General features: G+C 37.8%; 1 protein-coding gene across 1 annotated transcript in view; it reads right to left on the minus strand.

The window, feature by feature from the left end:
* Positions 1-20,229, minus strand: part of LOC128644598 (protocadherin gamma-C5) — a gene marked incomplete at its 5' end in the record, with an annotated part of 40,817 nt that extends 20,588 nt beyond the window's left edge. The window contains 1 exon segment of the mRNA XM_053697144.1: positions 20,171-20,229. Coding sequence (XP_053553119.1) covers positions 20,171-20,229 — 59 coding nt within the window.
* Between the last annotated feature and the right edge of the window lie 228 nt (positions 20,230-20,457).

The raw sequence follows: 20,457 nt of genomic DNA on the forward strand, positions 1-20,457 counted from the left end.
GGACGATCACATTAAGAGCAGCCTCCACGCCAAGGACCGCAGCCATTGAAGACCGCCGCTGAGGATCCGTGCATCGGGAAAGCCAGCTCCACACCTCCGCTATGCGCCGCCTTCGCTCCGGATGAAGATAGAAGATGATGGAGCCGCCTGGAAGAAGACTTTCTCCGCCGGACTTCAGGAACGGTGAGTACTTATTTGGGGTTTAGTGTTAGGATTTTTTTTTATTTTGGGGGATTTTTTATTTTCAAGATTAGAGATTTAATAGGCTGTAAAAGAGCTTATTGCCCTTTTAAGGGCAGTAAAAGAGCTGATTGCCCTTTTAAGGGCAATGCCCATACAAATGCTCCTTTAGGGGCAATAGGTAGTTTTTTTGGTGTTAGGTTTTTTATATTTTGGGGGGTTTGGTGGGTGGGTGGTTTTTACTGTTAGGGGGAACTTAGTCTTTTTTAAATGTTAAAGAGCTGTTTAACTTAGGGCAATGCCCTACAAAAGGCCCTTTTAAGGGCTATTGGTAGTTTAGATTAAGGGGTGTTTTTAATTTGGGGGTCTTTTTATTTTCATATGGATTAGGTTTATTTTTTTTTATTTTTGATAACTTTGTTTATTTTTTTCTGTAATTTTAGAGTGTTTTATTTTTTGTATTTTTAGATATTTTTTTTGTAATTTAATGTTAGGTTTTATTTAAGTGTTACTTCGTATTGGGGTTGATTTAGGGGGTTTTAGGTTAGGGGCTTATAAAATAAATTAGTTATTTGTGTTGTGGGGGGTTGGCGGTTTAGGGGTTAATAGGTTAATTAGGTTTATTGCGATGTGGGGGTTTGGCTGTTTAGGGGTTAATATGTTAATTAGGTTTATTGCGATGTGGAGGTGGCGGTTTAGGGGTTAATAGGTTAATTAGGTTTATTGTGATGTGGGGATTTGGTGGTTCAGGGGTTAATAGGTTAATTAGGTTTATTGCGATGTGTGGGGTTGGCGGGTTAAGGGGTTAATTTAGAAATACCAAAGGTTAGATTAAGCGCCATGGGAATATACCCTCTTGCTTTACACATGAGGCCCCCTAGCTGGCCTCAAATTAGACTGATAAGAAAATAGAAGAGGTATAAAGCGCCTGAAAGGCTGGGTCGTATATAAGTCACTGGTTTACCAAATAATTTTAGCTCCTTAAGACACTAAAATGTAAGTTAAATATAAATTAGATTAAAAATTAATTTAATACAATATAAAAAAATTAAAAACAAGTCTACAATCAACTAAAATAATAGTATAAACAGTGGTACAATATAGATGGGAATTTCAGGTAAGATAAAATCCACAATGTTTGTTGGACAAAATGGATGTTTGTTGGACAATTTTACTCGAATGTTGGACATTTTTATTTCATTTTGTGGATTTTATCTTACCTGAAATTCCCATCTATATTTTACCACTGTTTATACTATTATTTTAGTTGATTGTAGACTTGTTTTTAATTCTATTATATTGTATTAAATTAATTTTTAATCCAATTTATATTTAACTTACATTTTAGTGTCTTAAGGAGCTAAAATTATTTGGTAAATCAGTGACTTATATAGTACCCAGCCTTTCAGGCGCTTTATACCTCTTCTATTTTCTTATCGGTTTAGGGGATAATATTTTAATTATGTTATTTGCGGATTAGGGGTTAATTGCTTTATTATTTTGAGATGTGGGGGTTTGCGGTTTAGGTGTTTGGTAATACTTTGTGTTGGAGGCTAGTTTTTTTTGTTATACTTTGTGCAGGCGGTTATGTGTTTTTTCATTATTTCGTGCGGTAGCGTGTTTTTTTTTTTTTTTTTTTAAGGCTTCGTGTTTGCCTACGCTGCATCCAGGAGTATTCTTTTGGCTGCGTGTACAGCCAACATTATTTTGGCTGCCTCGCGCAGCCAACATTCCTTTGAGGATGCATGCGCAACTGGCGACACCGATGGACGCGTTACAAACACAATTATAGTATAGATGCTGGCAGGGTGATGTAGGCAACTTTGGGTTAAATGCATATGTTAAGATTGAGCAAGCACTGAGGAGGGTATCAAGGGAAGCAGCCCAGTCTGGACACGGAATCAGGGCTGCACTGTGATATAACTCTTACTATTGCTTTAACATTACAGCAACATGTCCATCTCTACCTTTGAAGCCTGCCTGCTTATGCTAGTTTACTCTTGGGCACTGGCTCAGTATTAATAATGATAGTTCTAAGCCACAATTGTTCATGTGATCATGCTATGATTTTATCTAGTGACATTTTGTTGTTGACATTTCTGTATATTACACTCAGGTAACGTTGCCGTATTTCTACTTTAAGGAGGACACATATGAAAAATACACATGTTAGGGTTCTTATAATGGAACATTACTCAAATATTTCTTCAAACAGCCCCTGACATATGTATTTTTCATAAGTCTCCTCCCTTAAAGCGGCAATAAGGCAACCCTAGTCTCAGGGCACTACCATACAGAGAGTGCAGAATTATTAGGCAAGTTGTATTTTTGAGGATTAATTTTATTATTGAACAACAACCATGTTCTCAATGAACCCAAAAAACTCATTAATATCAAAGCTGAATATTTTTGGAAGTAGTTTTTAGTTTGTTTTTAGTTTTAGCTATTTTCGGGGGATATCTGTGTGTGCAGGTGACTATTACTGTGCATAATTATTAGGCAACTTAACAAAAAACAAATATATACCCATTTCAATTATTTATTTTTACCAGTGAAACCAATATAACATCTCAACATTCACAAATATACATTTCTTTTTTTTAAAATATTTATTTATTTGGAGCTGCCGAGAGGAGGGCTCTCGAAAAAAATAAAAAAAAATAAATTAAGAAACAACACCTCGCAGGGTGTAATCCTTTTCATGTCATACAGAGAATAGATTTGAAACAATTTTATATACATGAAAAAATAATAAGATAGTATAAATTAAAAACACAACGTTGATCCATCTTTTTTAACATGCAGATATTATCCTAAACGTTGTCCCCTCCTTAACCCTGGCAGCTCATTTTATTGACGCAACAAAATAATCATCCGACCATAACCTAACACATAACATAACACAAAACCAAAAATCTACAAAAAAAAAAAAAAAAAAAGAAACACAACCTTTCCCCCTTACTCTAATAGTATTGACACTCTCGCTCGGGACCGTACCCTACTGGGAGTCCCCTCAACCCAGACTTAACTACTATTGTCCTGGCGGGTTGTTTCAATCACCTCCACTATAGCTACCTGTAATTCCTAACCCATTCTACCGGAAAATCCCCTAATAGTGCTAAGTCAGAAAAAGATTGCGAACTTAAAAATGGATAGAGTATTATTTTTTGCACGTCTTCTGGATATGTCTTAATTATGGGTAGCCAACCCAAGAGAAACTTTCTAATTTCTTTTTCGTTTGCCTCCCTGAGATAGAAGGATTCAAAAACAATTTGCATCTGGATTTCTTTAATAAAAACTGAAAAGCCCGGCATTTTTTTAGCTTTCCAATTTTTCAGTATTAGTTGTCTAACGAGTAAGATGATGGTATTTAAAGTTTTAGTATTTGGTAGTGCCGCCGGATTGGAACGAACAAGGAAAAAAATTCCTTCCATATCTATATCAATATTTGTTTGGTACATTCTGTTTATCCAGAAAATAACCTTATTCCAGAATTGTCTGATCCGAGGACACTGCCAAAACATGTGCAGAATATCTGCGTTCATATAAACACATCGTGGACAAAAGAAATCCTGACCACTATACATTTTCGATAATTTCTGAGGGGTGCAATAAAAATTATTTATAAGTTTCATATGGCTCTCTTTCCAGCTTATAGGAATGCGACATTTATTTAATGTTTTGCAACTGTCTCTCAAAATATCCTGATCTAAGTTTGATATCACCGATCTCCATATTATACTAGATTTTCCCAGTAGGGATTCGCTTTGTTTAGCAAGCATAATGCTATATAATAGTGATATTGAGGGAACCTTAACCTGAGCGACAACCAACGCCGAGTTTAACACTGACCACGCAGTCATCTCGCTGCCATTCCAAACTCCAGAAGAAATAAAATGATGCACTTGCAAAAAAGAATATAGATCTTTACTTGATAGATCGAACTGAAATTTTAAGTTATCAAACAATATAATTTCTCTTTCTTCCGTGAGAAATTGATAAACCGACTTAAGGCCTTTATTATACCATTCTCTGAATATCTTCTGTGAAATTCCTGGGGGAAACTCCGGATTCCCTATCAGAGGTAGAAATTCGGAAAAGGCATAATCTAAGCCTATTAAACTACAATTTTTTTGCCAAGCACGAATTATATTTCCAACTGAAAGTAACTTTTTTATAGTACACGGAATATTTTTGAAGTGAACATGCAACAAAGCTTTGAGAGAAAAAGGAAAAACTAGAGTGCTCTCTATTTCTATTGTTGAAAACCAATTTGTATCTAGAAGCCAATCCAACGCAATTTTCCCTAGGGCTGCAAGTTTATAGAACTTTATATTCGGTAGCGCAAGTCCCGCGTCTTCCCTAGCTTGCATTAATTTTTCTAATGCAATTCGCGCTTTTTTCATATTATGCCAAATAAATTTCGAAAAACTGGAATTTAATTTACGTATATCCGTTTCATTTAGTATTAACGGTAGGTTCTGTAGGGGGAAAAGGAGCCGGGGGAAGACAGTTGTTCAACAGTTATTTTATGAACGGCAATGCCCCCTCAGAATACTTTGCGGCCGCCAATATTTCTTTGATTCCCAAAAAAGATAAAGATAGAGGACCCTGCTTCATATAGACCGATTTCGGTATTAAATGTGGACTATAAAATTTTAACATCTATTCTATCAGCTAGATTAATGGTTTGTCTTGAGGAAATAATACATCCAGACCAGTCTGGGTTTATGAAATCAAGGAATGTATCTAAAAATATGCGGAAAGTAATAACTCTACTAGACTATACATGGAATAAAGATCAAATCCCGGAAAGCTTCTTTAAACATGATTGTGCTCTTCTAACCCTTGACGCTGTTAAAGCGTTTGACTCTATAGAATGGGTATATCTATTTCAGACTCTTGAAAAATTCGGGTTCAAAAATCATTTTGTGAAGTTTATCCATAACATCTACCAGTCGCCCATATCTTACCTGTTAATTAATAATAATTTATCTCCAGGGATAAAACTTAGAAAAGGTACAAGACAAGGTTGTCCACTATCTCCCCTTCTCTTTAACCTCACATTAGAACCTCTTGCTATAAGATTGAGAGATATCATAGAAGGGATTACCATCGGTAAGATGGTTCTTAAAACTTTATTGTATGCAGATGACATCTTAATTTTTTTATATAATACTCCTAGAGCTATCCCCATAGTCATAGAGTGTCTGAATTTTTTTAGTACATTTTCAGGATATAAAGTGAACTATACTAAAAGTGAATTGATGTGGATATATAAAACACGGCCTGCTACAACTAATAAGGAGTTTAAAGAGGTGGAGTCTCTTAGATACCTTGGAATATACTTGCATAGAAATCCTGCAAGATGGTATGGGTTAAACTTTTACCCTTTATTACAGAGAATTCACTCTGATTTGAAACTTTGGTCATCATTTCCACTATCAATCTCCGCCAGAGTGAACCTTATTAACACAAATATACATTTCTGACATTCAAAAACAAAACAAAAACAAATCAGTGACCAATATAGCCACCTTTCTTTGCAAGGACACTCAAAAGCCTGCCATCCATGGATCCTGTCAGTGTTTTGATCTGTTCACCATCAACATTGCGTGCAGCAGCAACCACAGCCTCCCAGACACTGTTCAGAGAGGTGTACTGTTTTCCCTCCTTGTAAATCTCACATTTGATAATGGACCACAGGTTCTCAATGGGGTTCAGATCAGGTGAACAAGGAGGCCATGTCATTAGATTTTCTTCTTTTATACCGTTTCTTGCCAGCCATGCTGTGGAGTACTTGGACGTGTGTGATGGAGCATTGTCCTGCATGAAAATCATGTTTTTCTTGAAGGATGCAGACTTCTTCCTGTACCACTGCTTGAAGAAGGTGTCTTCCAGAAACTGGCAGTAGGACTGGGAGTTGAGCTTGACTCCATCCTCAACCCGAAAAGGCCCCACAAGCTCATCTTTGATCTGAGACAAAGAGAGACTTTTTGGATATGGAAACTCCAAAGTTTGTCCCCCGGTGGACTCAATGCCAACATTGATATGGCAGCTTTTAACTAATTTTTAACTTCATGGTCAAAAAAATTTTTTTTATATATATATTTTTTTATATATATTTTTTATATACATATACATTATCACATATAATTTCTTAACATATATATTTCTTAAATTATACTATATTACATTTCTATATATGCAGACCACACGATATAGGGTATCTGATGAAATTTTCTCCCCCACCATTGGCCCTTTAGGACGTTGACTACATTAATAGTTAAACACACAGTTGCATTATAGTATTATTATATGACGGGCATATTGTATTTTCACTGTTGATGCAATGTGTATTATCAATTCTTTTATGTTTAAGAGGTATGTGAAGTGTGCATATACATATATGCATGTACGGATATATTAGCTGGGTTTATACTTATACAATTACCCTTTGTGTGTATGTGCAGATCTATATATGTTTTGTGGTTGAGCTATATTTATATTTACATATTTTCATTCAGTCCGACACTATGTAATTATTTTAAGAATACGAACAAAACACTGCATTTTATAGTTTTTTTATATGAGGTTCTAATTTATAGCTCTATATTATGAGTTTTTATACTGTTTTATTTATACTACATGTGTTTTGATATAGAGACTTTTTTTGTTCCATCTGTTTAGTTTTAGATTTGGAGGAGCGATGCGGGTGTTACCACTAATATGGCTAAACATTTATTTAACTTACCCGATATATACATATATTTACAGAACTAGTATATTCATATTCTTGATATAATATATTTCAAGATACACATAGATAACCTTTTTGAAATGCTCTGATGTTTGATCGGAGTACGGCCTTATTAAGGTTGTTTACTATCAATAGTAGCTTTTTAGTTACGCTATTGTTTGATCGTACACTGAGGCACGAATGCTGTGCTTATCATTGGATAACCAACCACCAATGGAAGCTCTACTGGTGGTCACACCCACACGCATGCGCTGCTCAATCTAGAGGACGCCGAGAATACGGCAATAAAAGTTTGTGGTTTTTATTATTATGTATATTGCACCTGAGGAAACGGTCAGGAGAGACCGAGAAACGTTGTGCTTATGTACCCCAAATAAAGTCTGTATGCTTTTACAAGACTTTTGCCACGAAGTATCTTTTATTTATTCATTCTATCTATCCATCTGATACATTGTATCTACACCAAGAGTGGATAGTATAAGTTCAAGCCGGCTCTGTGGTAATTGCCATTGCTGGGTGCTGGTTTTTTGTCTGCCATCACGACCCTCACACTCCAGAGGACATCAGAGGACTTCCGAGATTTACCAGTGGGAGTTAGCTGGACGACTCGATTAATAGTCCAGAAGGCGTTTGTGACACTTCTCAAGTGTCTTACAGCTTGTAAGTACGGTCTTACTTTTTTAACTGGCGTGATATACACATCTGATTGTGCACTATGGTGGCGCCTTCTTTCTTTATCATTCATCTTTGATGATACCAGCCCAAACCAGTACTCCACCTCCACCTTGCTGGCGTCTGAGTCGGACTGGAGCTATCTGCCCTTTACCAATCCAGCCACGGGCCCATCCATCTGGCCCATCAAGACTCACTCTCATTTCATCAGTCCATAAAACCTTAGAAAAATCAGTCTTGAGATATTTCTTGGCCCAGTCTTGACGTTTCAGCTTGTGTGTCTTGTTCAGTGGTGGTCGTCTTTCAGCCTTTCTTACCTTGGCCATGTCTCTGAGTATTGCACACCTTGTGCTTTTGGGCACTCCAGTGATGTTGCAGCTCTAAAATATGGCCAAACTGGTGGCAAGTGGCATCTTGGCAGCTGCACGCTTGACTTTTCTCAGTTCATGGGCAGTTATTTTGCGCCTTGGTTTTTCCACACGCTTCTTGCGACCCTGTTGACTATTTTGAATGAAACGCTTGATTGTTCGATGATCACGCTTCAGAAGCTTTGCAATTTTAAGAGTGCTGCACCCCTCTGCAAGATATCTCACTATTTTTGACTTTTCTGAGCCTGTCAAGTCCTTCTTTTGACCCATTTTGCCAAAGGAAAGGAAGTTGCCTAATAATTATGCACACCTAATAAAGGGTGTTGATGTCATTAGACCACACCCCTTCTCATTACAGAGATGCACATCACCTAATATGCTTAATTGGTAGTAGGCTTTCGAGCCTATACAGCTTGGAGTAAGACAACATGCATAAAGAGGATGATGTGGTCAAAATACTAATTTGCCTAATAATTCTGCACTCCCTGTACTATGTAGCAAACAACAAAACAGATTATTTTCCTCTTAAAGGTAAAGTAAACGCTAAATAATTCTGTTTTTGCGCAAAAATTGTGCTTTGTCCCATACTCCCTAAGGAGTGTCTCTCCATGTGTACAACTATGGTTAGCATGCATCCAAAATATTAAAGGAAGTATGTATTTTAACGCACAAAATATATACTTTTCTGCTAGATAGGAGCTTTTTAATTATTATAAGGCACTGTGGCTAATTGCAAAAAAGAACTTTCAGTAAAAATACTCAGGGCACAACCGTTCTTTCTTTGTGTGTACTTTAATCCAAATTATTATCTAAGTATTATCAAAGTATTATCCTCATTCTTGGTGACTTCAACATCCCTCTTGGCAATCCCACTACCTCCTATGCAAAACAACTTCTGCAACTCACTTCCTCTTTGAGCTTGTCACAATGGACTGATTCTCCCCCTCACAAAGATGATCACTCCCTTGACCTGATCTTTAGCTATCGATGTACTCTCTCAAACTTCACAAACTCACCCTTTCCTCTTTCTGACCACCATCTCCTTACTTGCAACATATCATCCCTCCCTATAACTCTCCCTCCTTCTACTCCTCACACCAAACTTCACAGAAGCATTATGTCATTAGATCAACAACAGCTTTCTAATTCCCTCAAACCTCTCCTCTCATCCTTCTCCTCCTTTTCCTGCCCTGACCAATCTATCTGCCACTATAACTCCACCCGTACATCCGTCCTTGACAATCTCGCCCCTCTTACCATAGCTCGGAAATCAAACACTCATCCTCAGCCCTGGCATACTCCTCTGACATGATACCTCTGCAGATGTTCCCGTACAGCTGAGCGGCACTGGAGAAAATCTAGGAATTCAGCTGATTTTCAACATTACAAATTTATCTTGAACTCCTACTATTCTGCCCTTAATTTCCATAAGCAACATTACTTCTCTACTTTTATCTCTAATCTTTCTTCAAACCCAAAACGTTTGTTCTCCACTTTCAATACTCTTCTCCGCCCTCCCCCACCTCCTAATACAACTTCTCTGTCAGCTCAAGACTTTGCCAGCCACTTCGATAACAAAATTGACTCCATCAAAAATTAAATCAGCTCTCAACATAATTCCTTTCTCTCACCCCCTCAAATGCTCTCAATCAACCACAACCCACATAACCTTAAACTTAGCTCATTCTCCCCTGTCACTGAGGAAGAAGTTTTGGCACTTATACTGCGCTCTCACCTCACTACCTGTCCCCTTGACCCTATCCCCTCACAGCTACTCCCCTCCCTCTCTGCTAACCTCACCCCTATACTCACACACACTTTCAACCTCTCCCTCAGCACCGGTATATTTCCCTCATTGCTGAAACATGCACTGGTCACACCTATCCTCAAAAAACTTTTCCTTGATCCTACCTCCCCATTCAACTACCGCCCTATTTCCCTCCTCCCTCTTGCATCAAAGCTTCTCGAAAAACTAGTTTATGCACGCCTATCCCATTTCCTTACAATAAACTCCCTCCTTGACCCACTGCAATCTGGATTTTGTCCCCATCACTCCACAGAGACAGCAATTGTTAAGGTTACCAATGACCTACTTACAGCAAAATCAAAATGCCACTTATCTCTGCTTATCCTCCTTGATCTGTCCGCAGCCTTTGACACTGTTGACCACCCTCTTTTGCTCCAAACCCTCCAATCCTTCGGCATCTGTGACACAGCACTTTCGTGGCTCTCTTCCTACCTGTCAAACCGTACCTTTAGTGTAGCCTTCTCTGGGGCCTCCTCTGCCCCGTCACCACTTTCTGTCGGAGTACCGCAAGGCTCTGTCCTCGGTCCACTTCTCTTCTCAATCTACATGTCATCACTAAGTTCCCTAATAAAGTCCCACGGTTTCCAATATCATTTGTATGCCGATGACACCCAAATCTACTTCTCTGCACCAGACCTATGTCCTTCCTTGCTAACCCGTGTCACTAACTGTCTTTCTCACATCTCTAACTGGATATCCTCTCACTACCTCAAGCTAAATCTCTCCAAAACTGAGCTCCTTATTTCCCCCCTTCCTCAAAACTCTCCACCCCTAATCTGTCTATAACTGTCGACAACTCCATCATTACCCCTACCCCGCATGCCTGATGTCTCGGGGTCACATTTGACTCAGATCTTTCTTTCACTCCTCACATTCAGTCCTTGGCTAAAGCCTGCCGCTTCCACCTTAAAAACATCTCTAAAATTAGACACTTCCTTATACAAGACACAACTAAAATTTTAATCCACTCTCTCATCCTTTCCCGCCTCGACTACTGCAACTCTGTCCTCTCTGGTCTCCCCTCCTGCCGCCTAGCTCCTTTACAATCCATAATGAATGCCTCTGCCAGGTTCATCTTCCTTACATGTCGCTCTTCATCTGCTGCACCTCTCTGCCAATCCCTTCACTGGCTTCCTCTTGCCTCTAGGATCAAACACAAAATTCTCACTCTGACATATAAAGCCCTCAACTGCACTGCTCCCCCCTATATCTCAGACCTTGTCTCCAGATACTCTCCCTCCCGTCCCCTTCGCTCTGCTCATGACCTCCTACTCTCCTCCTCTCTTGTCACCTCATCACACTCCCATTTACAGGACTTCTCCAGACTGGCTGCCATCTTGTGAAACTCTCTGCCTCGCTCCATTAGACTCTTTTCTAGTTTTAAAAGCTTCAAGTGCTCCCTAAAGACTCTACTGTTCAGAGATGCATACAACCTACACTAACCTTTCCTAATACCAGTTCCTCTCCTCCATTGCTATCCCCTGAACCCCCTTAGTATGTAAGCCTAAAAGTCCAGCTGTTTGTAGATCACCTTCTTAAGAGCTGACTACAACAGTGCAACTCTTGGCAGGGCCCTCTACCCATTTGATCCCTATAATTGTTTTGTTGTACTCCCCCTTTGTTTATAGCATTGCAGAATCTGTTGATGCTCTACAAATTACCGTTAATAATATCAATTATCAAGTACACTAACAACCTTATATAAGTGAGTTGGGTAACCTTGACTATATCCTTCTCCTTACAACTATAGAACACCAATTCAGTATGCGTAGAACAAATACATACATTTAGACTTTATCTTATCATTTCAAACACCTTTAACCTCCTGGAGGTCTAATGCTACATTAATAGCTGAACTTTCTCATGGAAGTCTACATATTATTTACATGGATACCTTTGGGAATGGACCTTCATTTACGGTCTCTGGAGTCTGTAGACTGCAATTGCAGTTCAACTACTTTGTTGTTTATAAGTCCACAGATTTCCTGTGAATAGTTTGCTCACCATTACAAGAATAACTCTTATTAACAACATCATTTTAAGATAAATACATTGAGAAAATTGTCTAGCTGTGATTTTAATTTATCTTAGCAAGAAAGCCCCAAATTTCAATGCTATTTGTCAAATCAAGGAAGCTACAAGTTTGTCGCCTGTATAAAGCATTACATATTTATAGTATATTTAGGTGGCTGCCTCATTTGTTATGGATTGCAGTAAACACCTATAATGGGTGCCAATCAATATTTACACCATAATAAATAAATCAAAATATAATGCATAAAACATATTTATTGTTCTACATGTTTTCACAAGACTATTCACAAGACTATTCATGTTATGCTAACAACATCAGTTTCATAAGCCTACATCTGTCATTATCTAAATCTTGTTTCATATCCAGTGGCAAATTCGGGCCTTATAGTATTATTATTATTTTTTTTTATTCTGTTTACATGCGTAAAAGTGACATGGGCCATATATCTAGTGCAGCTTGTACATATTCTACTCAAATGTGGCCCTCTGCACTACTTTTTGTGGCCCCTTGAAAATATGTGTCATAGTTTTTGTGGCCCCAAGAAAAAGTGGAAGTAAAAATGCGTGTTTTGGGGATTTCTGGTGGGGGAGTAAGCAAGGTACAACTAAAAAATAAACCCAAATGGAGAGGGAAATAAACCCATGCGGAGAGGGGAACAGGGAACAGAGGGTATTCTGTAATTGCGGACATTTTTAGGAAATGTTTTATTTCTGTGTCTAATAGCCATCAATTTATATGCGGCCCTTAATGTTTCTAAAATATTGATCTGCGGCGCCCATGTTTTAGGAAGTTGGCCCTCATCTAGGTAAACAATGTACCATCTAAAGTAATGTTACATTATTTGGAATTTATTTTCCCAAACCTAACCTCAGGAAACTCATTAAATTGCTTACACAACACCAACTACTCACTTATGTTCTAATCCATCAAAAACATGTAAAGGTAACTACAATTAAAGGAAATCATTGCTTGTAGTTTATAAACTGTTTTTCAGACATGGCATACTAAGCAGATATGTTACACCTATAGACAACGAATTCCACCTTAACTAACATCCCTGACTGTAAACTTATACTTTATTCCTACACCTCTACCCTTAACCTGCTCAAACACATTTTGATTTTGCTTCTCTAACTCTATTCTCTACTTCATATCCCTTTAACCTCTACACCACCTCAGGTGGCACTGATAAAGTTAAAACAGTCTAACTCATTTGCCTGGGATGATTGACACACCCTGCTGATGCATAATTGGTTGTAATTTCACAAATACGCTAATGCTGCACAACTTTTGTCAGAGGCACTAAACTCATTTATTGCTGCATTCAAATCATGTGATACGTAGATAAGAGCTCCTGACCATTTGTCAAGCTATCATATACTGCCATTAACAGCTATATATACAATTAGCAGTAAGACAGCAGGGAACAAGACTGTACAAGCAATTGCTTGCGTAATAATAAATTCTGGATGCTTGCTTGCATGCTCAGAGCATGCAAGCAAATCCAACCAACATCAGCACCATAGGTATGCATCAAAATCCTTTTATTTGCGAGACATCACAAAATACAACGACGTTTCGGTCAACAACTGACCTTAATCATGTTATACAAATTAATATTCCCAGTCACTTCTCAGATAAGAAGTGACTGGGAATATTCATTTGTATAACATGATTAAGGTCAGTTGTTGACCGAAACGTTGTTGTATTTTGTGATGTCTCACCAATAAAAGGATTTTGATGCATACCTATGGTGCTGATGTTGGTTGGATTTGCTGATATTGTTTGGGATCTGTGCAGGATCCTTGCAGCGTGCACCTTGATATTTGGCATTGAGTGCTGAGCTATACTTTACATGTTGGTCTGAGCATGCAAGGACAGAATATCTTGTCTGCGCACAGTATGATAATTGTGTGCTCAAGACTTTAAACAAATATATTTAAAAAATACAATAAAATTCACAATCTAGATTACAACCATGCCAGTAAAATGCACTCTATTAGACAAATAGTAAACACACAAGGCTAATCCCACCCACAGATTTAAACTCAGCTTTCTGCACCTGTTACAGAGAAGATATTTGAAAGTCTATCCATAATGGCTGATCATATTATAACTTCTACCCTTTTATGTATCTGTCTTTGGTCTTTCCATAAAAGCTCAATTTCATCATCACTTCAAAACAAATTAGCTGAATCCACCTTATAGAAACAAATTTACTTTGATCCAGACTCACAGTTCAACTTCTGTATTATCTCTTTATTTCCTTTTGATTTAATAAAGGACAATCACAAGAGCTTCTATCTAGTGTTAAATTGTGTGATTGAAATTGTTTTTCAATAGCCAATTTCCTAACTTTAATCAAGACTTGACACAGCAATTTTGTTAGGAAAACTTCCATTGTTCTTTATAGAATCATCTCTGCTGAGGGCATATAGGGACAGAGATGTAGCAGTGTTATTCCTGCAAATCTGCAGTGTTCACTTCTTATTCTCAAAATTGGGAAAACTCACAATTTTCAGACTTACATTAAAGGAAAAGCAGAGCAAAATAAAGAATAAATGTATACTGCCTTTTGTTTACTGTTCATAATGAAACATTTTTTTTACAATTTCAAAATGTGCTATGTTCCTTTAATGGCTTGCAAAAGCTGGGTACAAATACCTAACATTTTCTGTCATTAAGATCTCTTTTTTGCAACTTACTAGGGTGACAAATTGCTTACTTATAACAAAGCCTAGGGGAACATCTTGATCAATCTGCAGATTGAGTGCTAGGTGTCCAGTATTCAACTGGACAGTCCAGTAATTTAGCAGTGCTGTCCAATAACATTTCCACATAAATACTGGACAATTAAATGTCCAGTTTTTAAAAGCCTCTGAGTGTTAGTTAAATGTAAAAGATACCCTATGCCTCAACGCATTAAAAATATGGAGCAGAAAGAAGTGAGGTGCAGTCAAGGGTGACAAATCACTTCTGTTTATATTTGTTACTGTCTGCCAAAGAAGTAAAATTATTTATATGTTGCTGGCAACCAAGAGGTAAAATGACTGTTAAGTTGTGAAAAATATGCATGGGGGGATCAAGAGTGGGAGATAAGGTAGAGCTTTACAGGGAAGGGGAGGGAGTATTATGTGACCCTACCTAGCATCATGCCCAGTGACTAACAGATTTCCCAATATTTTTGTGGAGGATAGCTGGCAAACCTATCTGCAGACACTGTTAACCGCTCAGTCCTCAGTCTTCTTTCCTTTGCTGTCTAAAACAGCATATTAATTTCACACCTCACATCTCTTGTCTGGGGGCCACATTAGCTTCTTATGCTGCTTGTTTGTTTGTTTGTAACTAGGATTGCAGAGTCACATATATTTATATGCCTATAATCAGAAGACCAGCTATGCAATAGTTATATTGTTCACTTCAAAAGAACTTGCCTGTATCAAATGTAGACAGGCTGTGTATCCTGTCATAAAACTCAGTGCCTTGCTCAGGACTCAGGAGTACACAGGGAAAGAGCGAGAAATACAGAGAATGTGCTAACAGATGGGATGGCGCCAGCTTCAAAAGAGAAATCAAAATTTACAACCCCCAGAGGACACTAGAAACTCAGTGTATATTATTCTGGTGCTTATGCCTGTGTTGACGATAATGCTTTTCCATGTCCTCATCTGCAGATTCTTGCATATGTGGTTAGGGAAACACTTGGGTTACTATTACTCTTTACACATCTATCTTGTCCAGCAGTGTACACACTATTGGACTGTTGCCATGGTTACCTTTTTGTTTGTTTTAATTGCTGGGGGTTAGTATTTTATTTCTCCTCTATATTGTAGGGACACCAATGCACACTGCTTGTATGGGGAAGGGGATATTTTCCTCAAAAAGTCACAATCAACTACAGAACTTGTTTGCACTATCTAAAAATTACAACCACCAGGTTGTCAAGAAAAGGTTAAAATACAACAATTTGAATCTACACTCACTTATATGTGTAGTTTGTTATGATCTTCTAAACAAATCCAAGCCTTACTAAGGTGAGTGGAATGGGAAAGCATAGGAAAAGCCAGCAGATTATCTTTTAAGCTTGCTTGCAGACATATGACTGGAGTCTAACTGGGTGTAGCCTGATTATAGTTAACATATATATATAACTGGGAGCTGGACTTTTAGTTTATATCATATGCAATGATTACAACCAGAAGTTATCAAAGATTTCAACCTAACCTACGGCGTTTAGAAAGCTTAGAATGTTTGTGTGTTTTGTTAAATTTCCTGTTTAATTTGTAATTGTTCTGCAATAGCATGCCAATTATATTTAATATTCCTATTTTTATGTCATTCAAATCAATTTATTTCCTTTTCATATTTCTGCAAAAGTACTGGTATTTTTTCTGAGATTAAAATATTATGAAAGATGTTATACATTTGTGCTTTAATGGCTGGCATCAATTATTGACTACTCAACATATATGATCTTCCACTTGGTTTTGGGTTTGATATAACTTAAAGAGACATGAAATAAAATTGTTTGGTTAAAGGGACACAGAAGCAAAATTTTTTTCTTTCGTGATTCAGATAGAGCATGCAATTTTAAGCAACTTTCTAATTTACTCCAATTATACATTTTTCTTCGTTCTCTTGCTTTTTTTATTTGAAAAAGAAGGCATCTAAGCTATTTTTTTGGTTCAGAACCATGGAAAGCATTAGTTTATTGGTGGATGAATTTATCCACCAATCAGCAAGAACAACCCAGGTTGTTCACCAAAAATGGGCCGGCATCTAAACTTACATTCTTGCATTTCAAATAAAAATACCAAGAGAATGAAGACAATTTGATAATAGTAGTACATTAGAAAGTTGCTTAAAATTGCATGCTCTATCTGAATCCCAAAAGAAAAAAATTGGGTTCAGTGTCCCTTTAAGGTGCACCAAAAATTGTACTGTATCAAAATCTGAAAATTTGTATGTAATATACACAGGAATAATTTGTATTAACCCCTTAACGACCAAGGACGTACGCCACACGTCCTCAAAAAAAAGACAGTTAATGACCGAGGACGTGTGGCGTACGTCCTTGGTCTGGAAAGCAGCTGGAAGCGATCCTTGCAGTGATGCCTTGATATGGAGGCATCCTGCAATAACCCCCCTTGGCCATCCGATGCAGAGAGAGCCACTCTGTGGCCCTCTCTGCACCGGACATCGGTGGCCGGTATCGTTGGTGGGTGGGAGCTTACGTGGGAGGCGGGTGGGCGGCCATCGGTGCTCAGTGTGGAGTGGAGGGGGGCGGGATCGGGGGCGGGAGCTACGGGGGCGTGCACGGGAGCGCGCGCGTGCACGGGGGGGGTGGTGGGCGGGCGCGTGCACGGGGCGGGTGGGAACCGCTACACTACAGAAAAAAAAGGTTAAAAATTAAAAACACAATTACTGTAAAATATCATCTAAGGGACCTGGAAGGGGTTGGGGGTTGGTCTCGGTGGGGGGGGAAGCTACACTACAGAAAAGGGAATTTTTTTTTAAAAAAAGGCACATTTTGTTACAAAACTGGGTACTGGCAGACAGCTGCCAGTACCCAAGATGGCGCTCATTATTGCAGAGGGGAAGGGTTAGAGAGCAGTTTGGTGGGGGATCAGTGAGGTTGGGGTCTAAGGGGGGATCCTACACATCAGCATATGTAAATATGCTTTTTTTTTTTTTTAAAAAGGGCCAAATACCTTTTATTTTAGTACTGGCAGAGTTTCTGCCAGTACTTAAGATGGCGGGGACAATTGTGGGGTGGGGGAGGGAAGAGAGCTGTTTGGGAGGGATCAGGGGGTCTGATGTTTCAGGTGGGAGGCTGAGCTCTACACTAAAGCTAAAATTAACCCTGCAAGCTCCCTACAAGCTACATAATTAACCCCTTCACTGCTAGCCATAATACACGTGTGATGCGCAGCGGCATTTAGAGGCCTTCTAATTACCAAAAAGCAACGCCAAAGCCATATATGTCTGCTATTTCTGAACAAAGGGGATCCCAGAGAAGCATTTACAACCATTTGTGCCATAATTGCAGAAGCTGTTTGTAAATAATTTCAGTGAGAAACCTAAAATTGAGAAAAAATTAACGTTTTTTTTTAATTTGATCGCATTTGGCGGTGAAATGGTGGCATGAAATATACCAAAATTGGCCTAGATCAATACTTGGGGTTGTCTACTACACTACACTAAAGCTAAAACTACCCCAAAAAGCTCCCTACATGCTCCCTAATTAACCCCTTCACTGCTGGGCATAATACACGTGTGGTGCGCAGTGGCATTTAGCGGCCTTCTAATTACCAAAAAGCAACACCAAAGTCATATATGTCTGCTATTTCTGAACAAAGGGGATCACAGAGAAGAATTTACAACCATTTATGCCATAATTGCACAAGCTGTTTGTAAATAATTTAAGTTAGAAACCAAAAGTTTGTGAAAAAATTTGTGAAAAGTGAACGATTTTTTTTGTATTTGATTGCATTTGACGGTGAAATAGTGGCATGAAATATACCAAAACGGGCCTAGATCAATACTTTGGGATGTCTACTAAAAAAAAATATATACATGTCAATGGATATTCAGAGATTCCTGAAAGATATCAGTGCTCTAATGTAACTATCGCTAATTTTGAAAAGAAATGGTTTGGAAATAGCAAAGTGCTACTTGTATTTATGGCCCTATAGTTTACAAAAAAAGCAAAGAACTTGTAAACATTGGGTATTTCTAAACTCAGGACAAAATTTAGAAACTATTTAGCATAGGTGTTTTTTGGTGGTTGTAGATGTGTAACAGATTTTGGGGGTCAAAGTTAGAAAAAGTGTGTTTTTTTCTATTTTTTCCTCATATTTTATAAAAATTTTTATAGTAAATTATAAGATATGATGAAAATAGTGGTATCTTTAGAAAGTCCATTTAATGGCGAGAAAAACGATATATAATATGTGTGGGTACAGTAAATGAGTAAGAGGAAAATTACAGCTAAACACAAACACTGCAGAAATGTAAAAATAGCCTTGGTCCCAAACGGACAGAAAATGGAAAAGTGCTGTGGACATTAAGGGGTTAAATATGCAGTCTAAATTGTAATTTAAGTACATTGGATTATCAAAAACATATAGAAACTGGTACTTATAAGTACAAAATACAAAGCATAATAATTATTTCGTAAAATTGGCTGAACAACATTCTATGGGCACGTATGAAATTGTCTCTCAAATCCCAGCATAATTATCTAAACATTTTGGCATTAGCAGATCTCACTTTTTTTTCTTAAAAGGTGGAAAGCTTTTATCAAAATACTCTAAACACTAATTACTCTGAATAGAAAACCTATGCATATAACAGCAAATGTAAGTTATAATAACGCACTGAAAACAGTGTATTTTAATTTGTATTAGGCGTAATATTAAAGTTTGAATATTTGCTGGTTTCTTTCTGTATAATTCATCCTCCAATATTTCTATGGAAGACAGCTTGCCACTCACAGGGACAGAACACTTTCTTTGATAATTGCACAAAGACTGTCCCTGCAAGGCTAAACGTAATTTTTCACATTTTTGCATGCAAACTTTTGATCATTGGGTCAATAGTGTTTAACAATCTTAACATGCTGACATCCATGTGTAAATGTTTGAACTGTAAACCTGTATTGTCCCTCCTTTATCCTCTCTGAACTGGCTTATGAATGAGTGTAACAAAATGGACCAAAGGTCAGCTTGTATAAACTTGTATAAACAAGCAGGCTAAATTTAAACATTCACCTATATCAACAGTAAAAATAAAAATCCTTTATGTTAATATTATGTGCTCCATTTATCAAGCTGCAGATGCATTGGAGCACCTTAGTTACAGCCTTGCATGAACGAGCTTCCAGAAGATTAAGAAGCAGTAGAAATCAGACCGCTGTTTCTGAACATATACAGCAGCTCTGAGCTGGCACTGGCAGATTAAAAACACCTTGACTAGTCTGACTGGGGTGATTGACAGCACCTGCTCATGCGTGGTTGGCTGATGGAGAACAGGGATGGCATTGCACAATCAGCTGCTTGTGCCATGACAAAGGCTCTCGCCCCAATCCCAGACGGACAGGTTCCGGGGAGCGAACCATGTAAATCTGGCATTTGATAAATGATGCGATATGTATCCAAAGAAAGCAGAGGATTGACTATGAAGTGTTGGAATTTTTTTTCTGCTATCCTGTGGGCTATTGAACTGGATCTTCCAGTATCCCGTGTATTAAAAGCATATACTTTGCACATTCAGTAATTAATTAGAAAGGTCATATCTTATTTCAATGTAATGGATATTCAAGCAAGAAAAAAAATGTGAGTACTCACCCACTTGTCCCTGGCCGTTGACCTTGGGAAAAACGCCATTCTGTATTAGGCTGGGCCTGCTGAAAGAAACGGAATAGTGTTTTTAATTTTTATTCCAAATTCATATAGCATTTGTATTCTTTTTTTATTAACAACTCATAAAATATTGCACAATAATCTACAATAAATATTAAAAGTGTTAAGACACAGCTGAATACAGGATTTTTATATTTAAAACAATACAGACAAAAATAAAATAAAAAAATAACATGAAATGTGCCACATTCCGCCTGACAATTTTCTGATAA

This window comes from Bombina bombina, unplaced genomic scaffold, assembly GCF_027579735.1.
Source record: "Bombina bombina isolate aBomBom1 unplaced genomic scaffold, aBomBom1.pri scaffold_438, whole genome shotgun sequence".
Taxonomy (NCBI): Eukaryota; Metazoa; Chordata; class Amphibia; order Anura; family Bombinatoridae; genus Bombina; species Bombina bombina.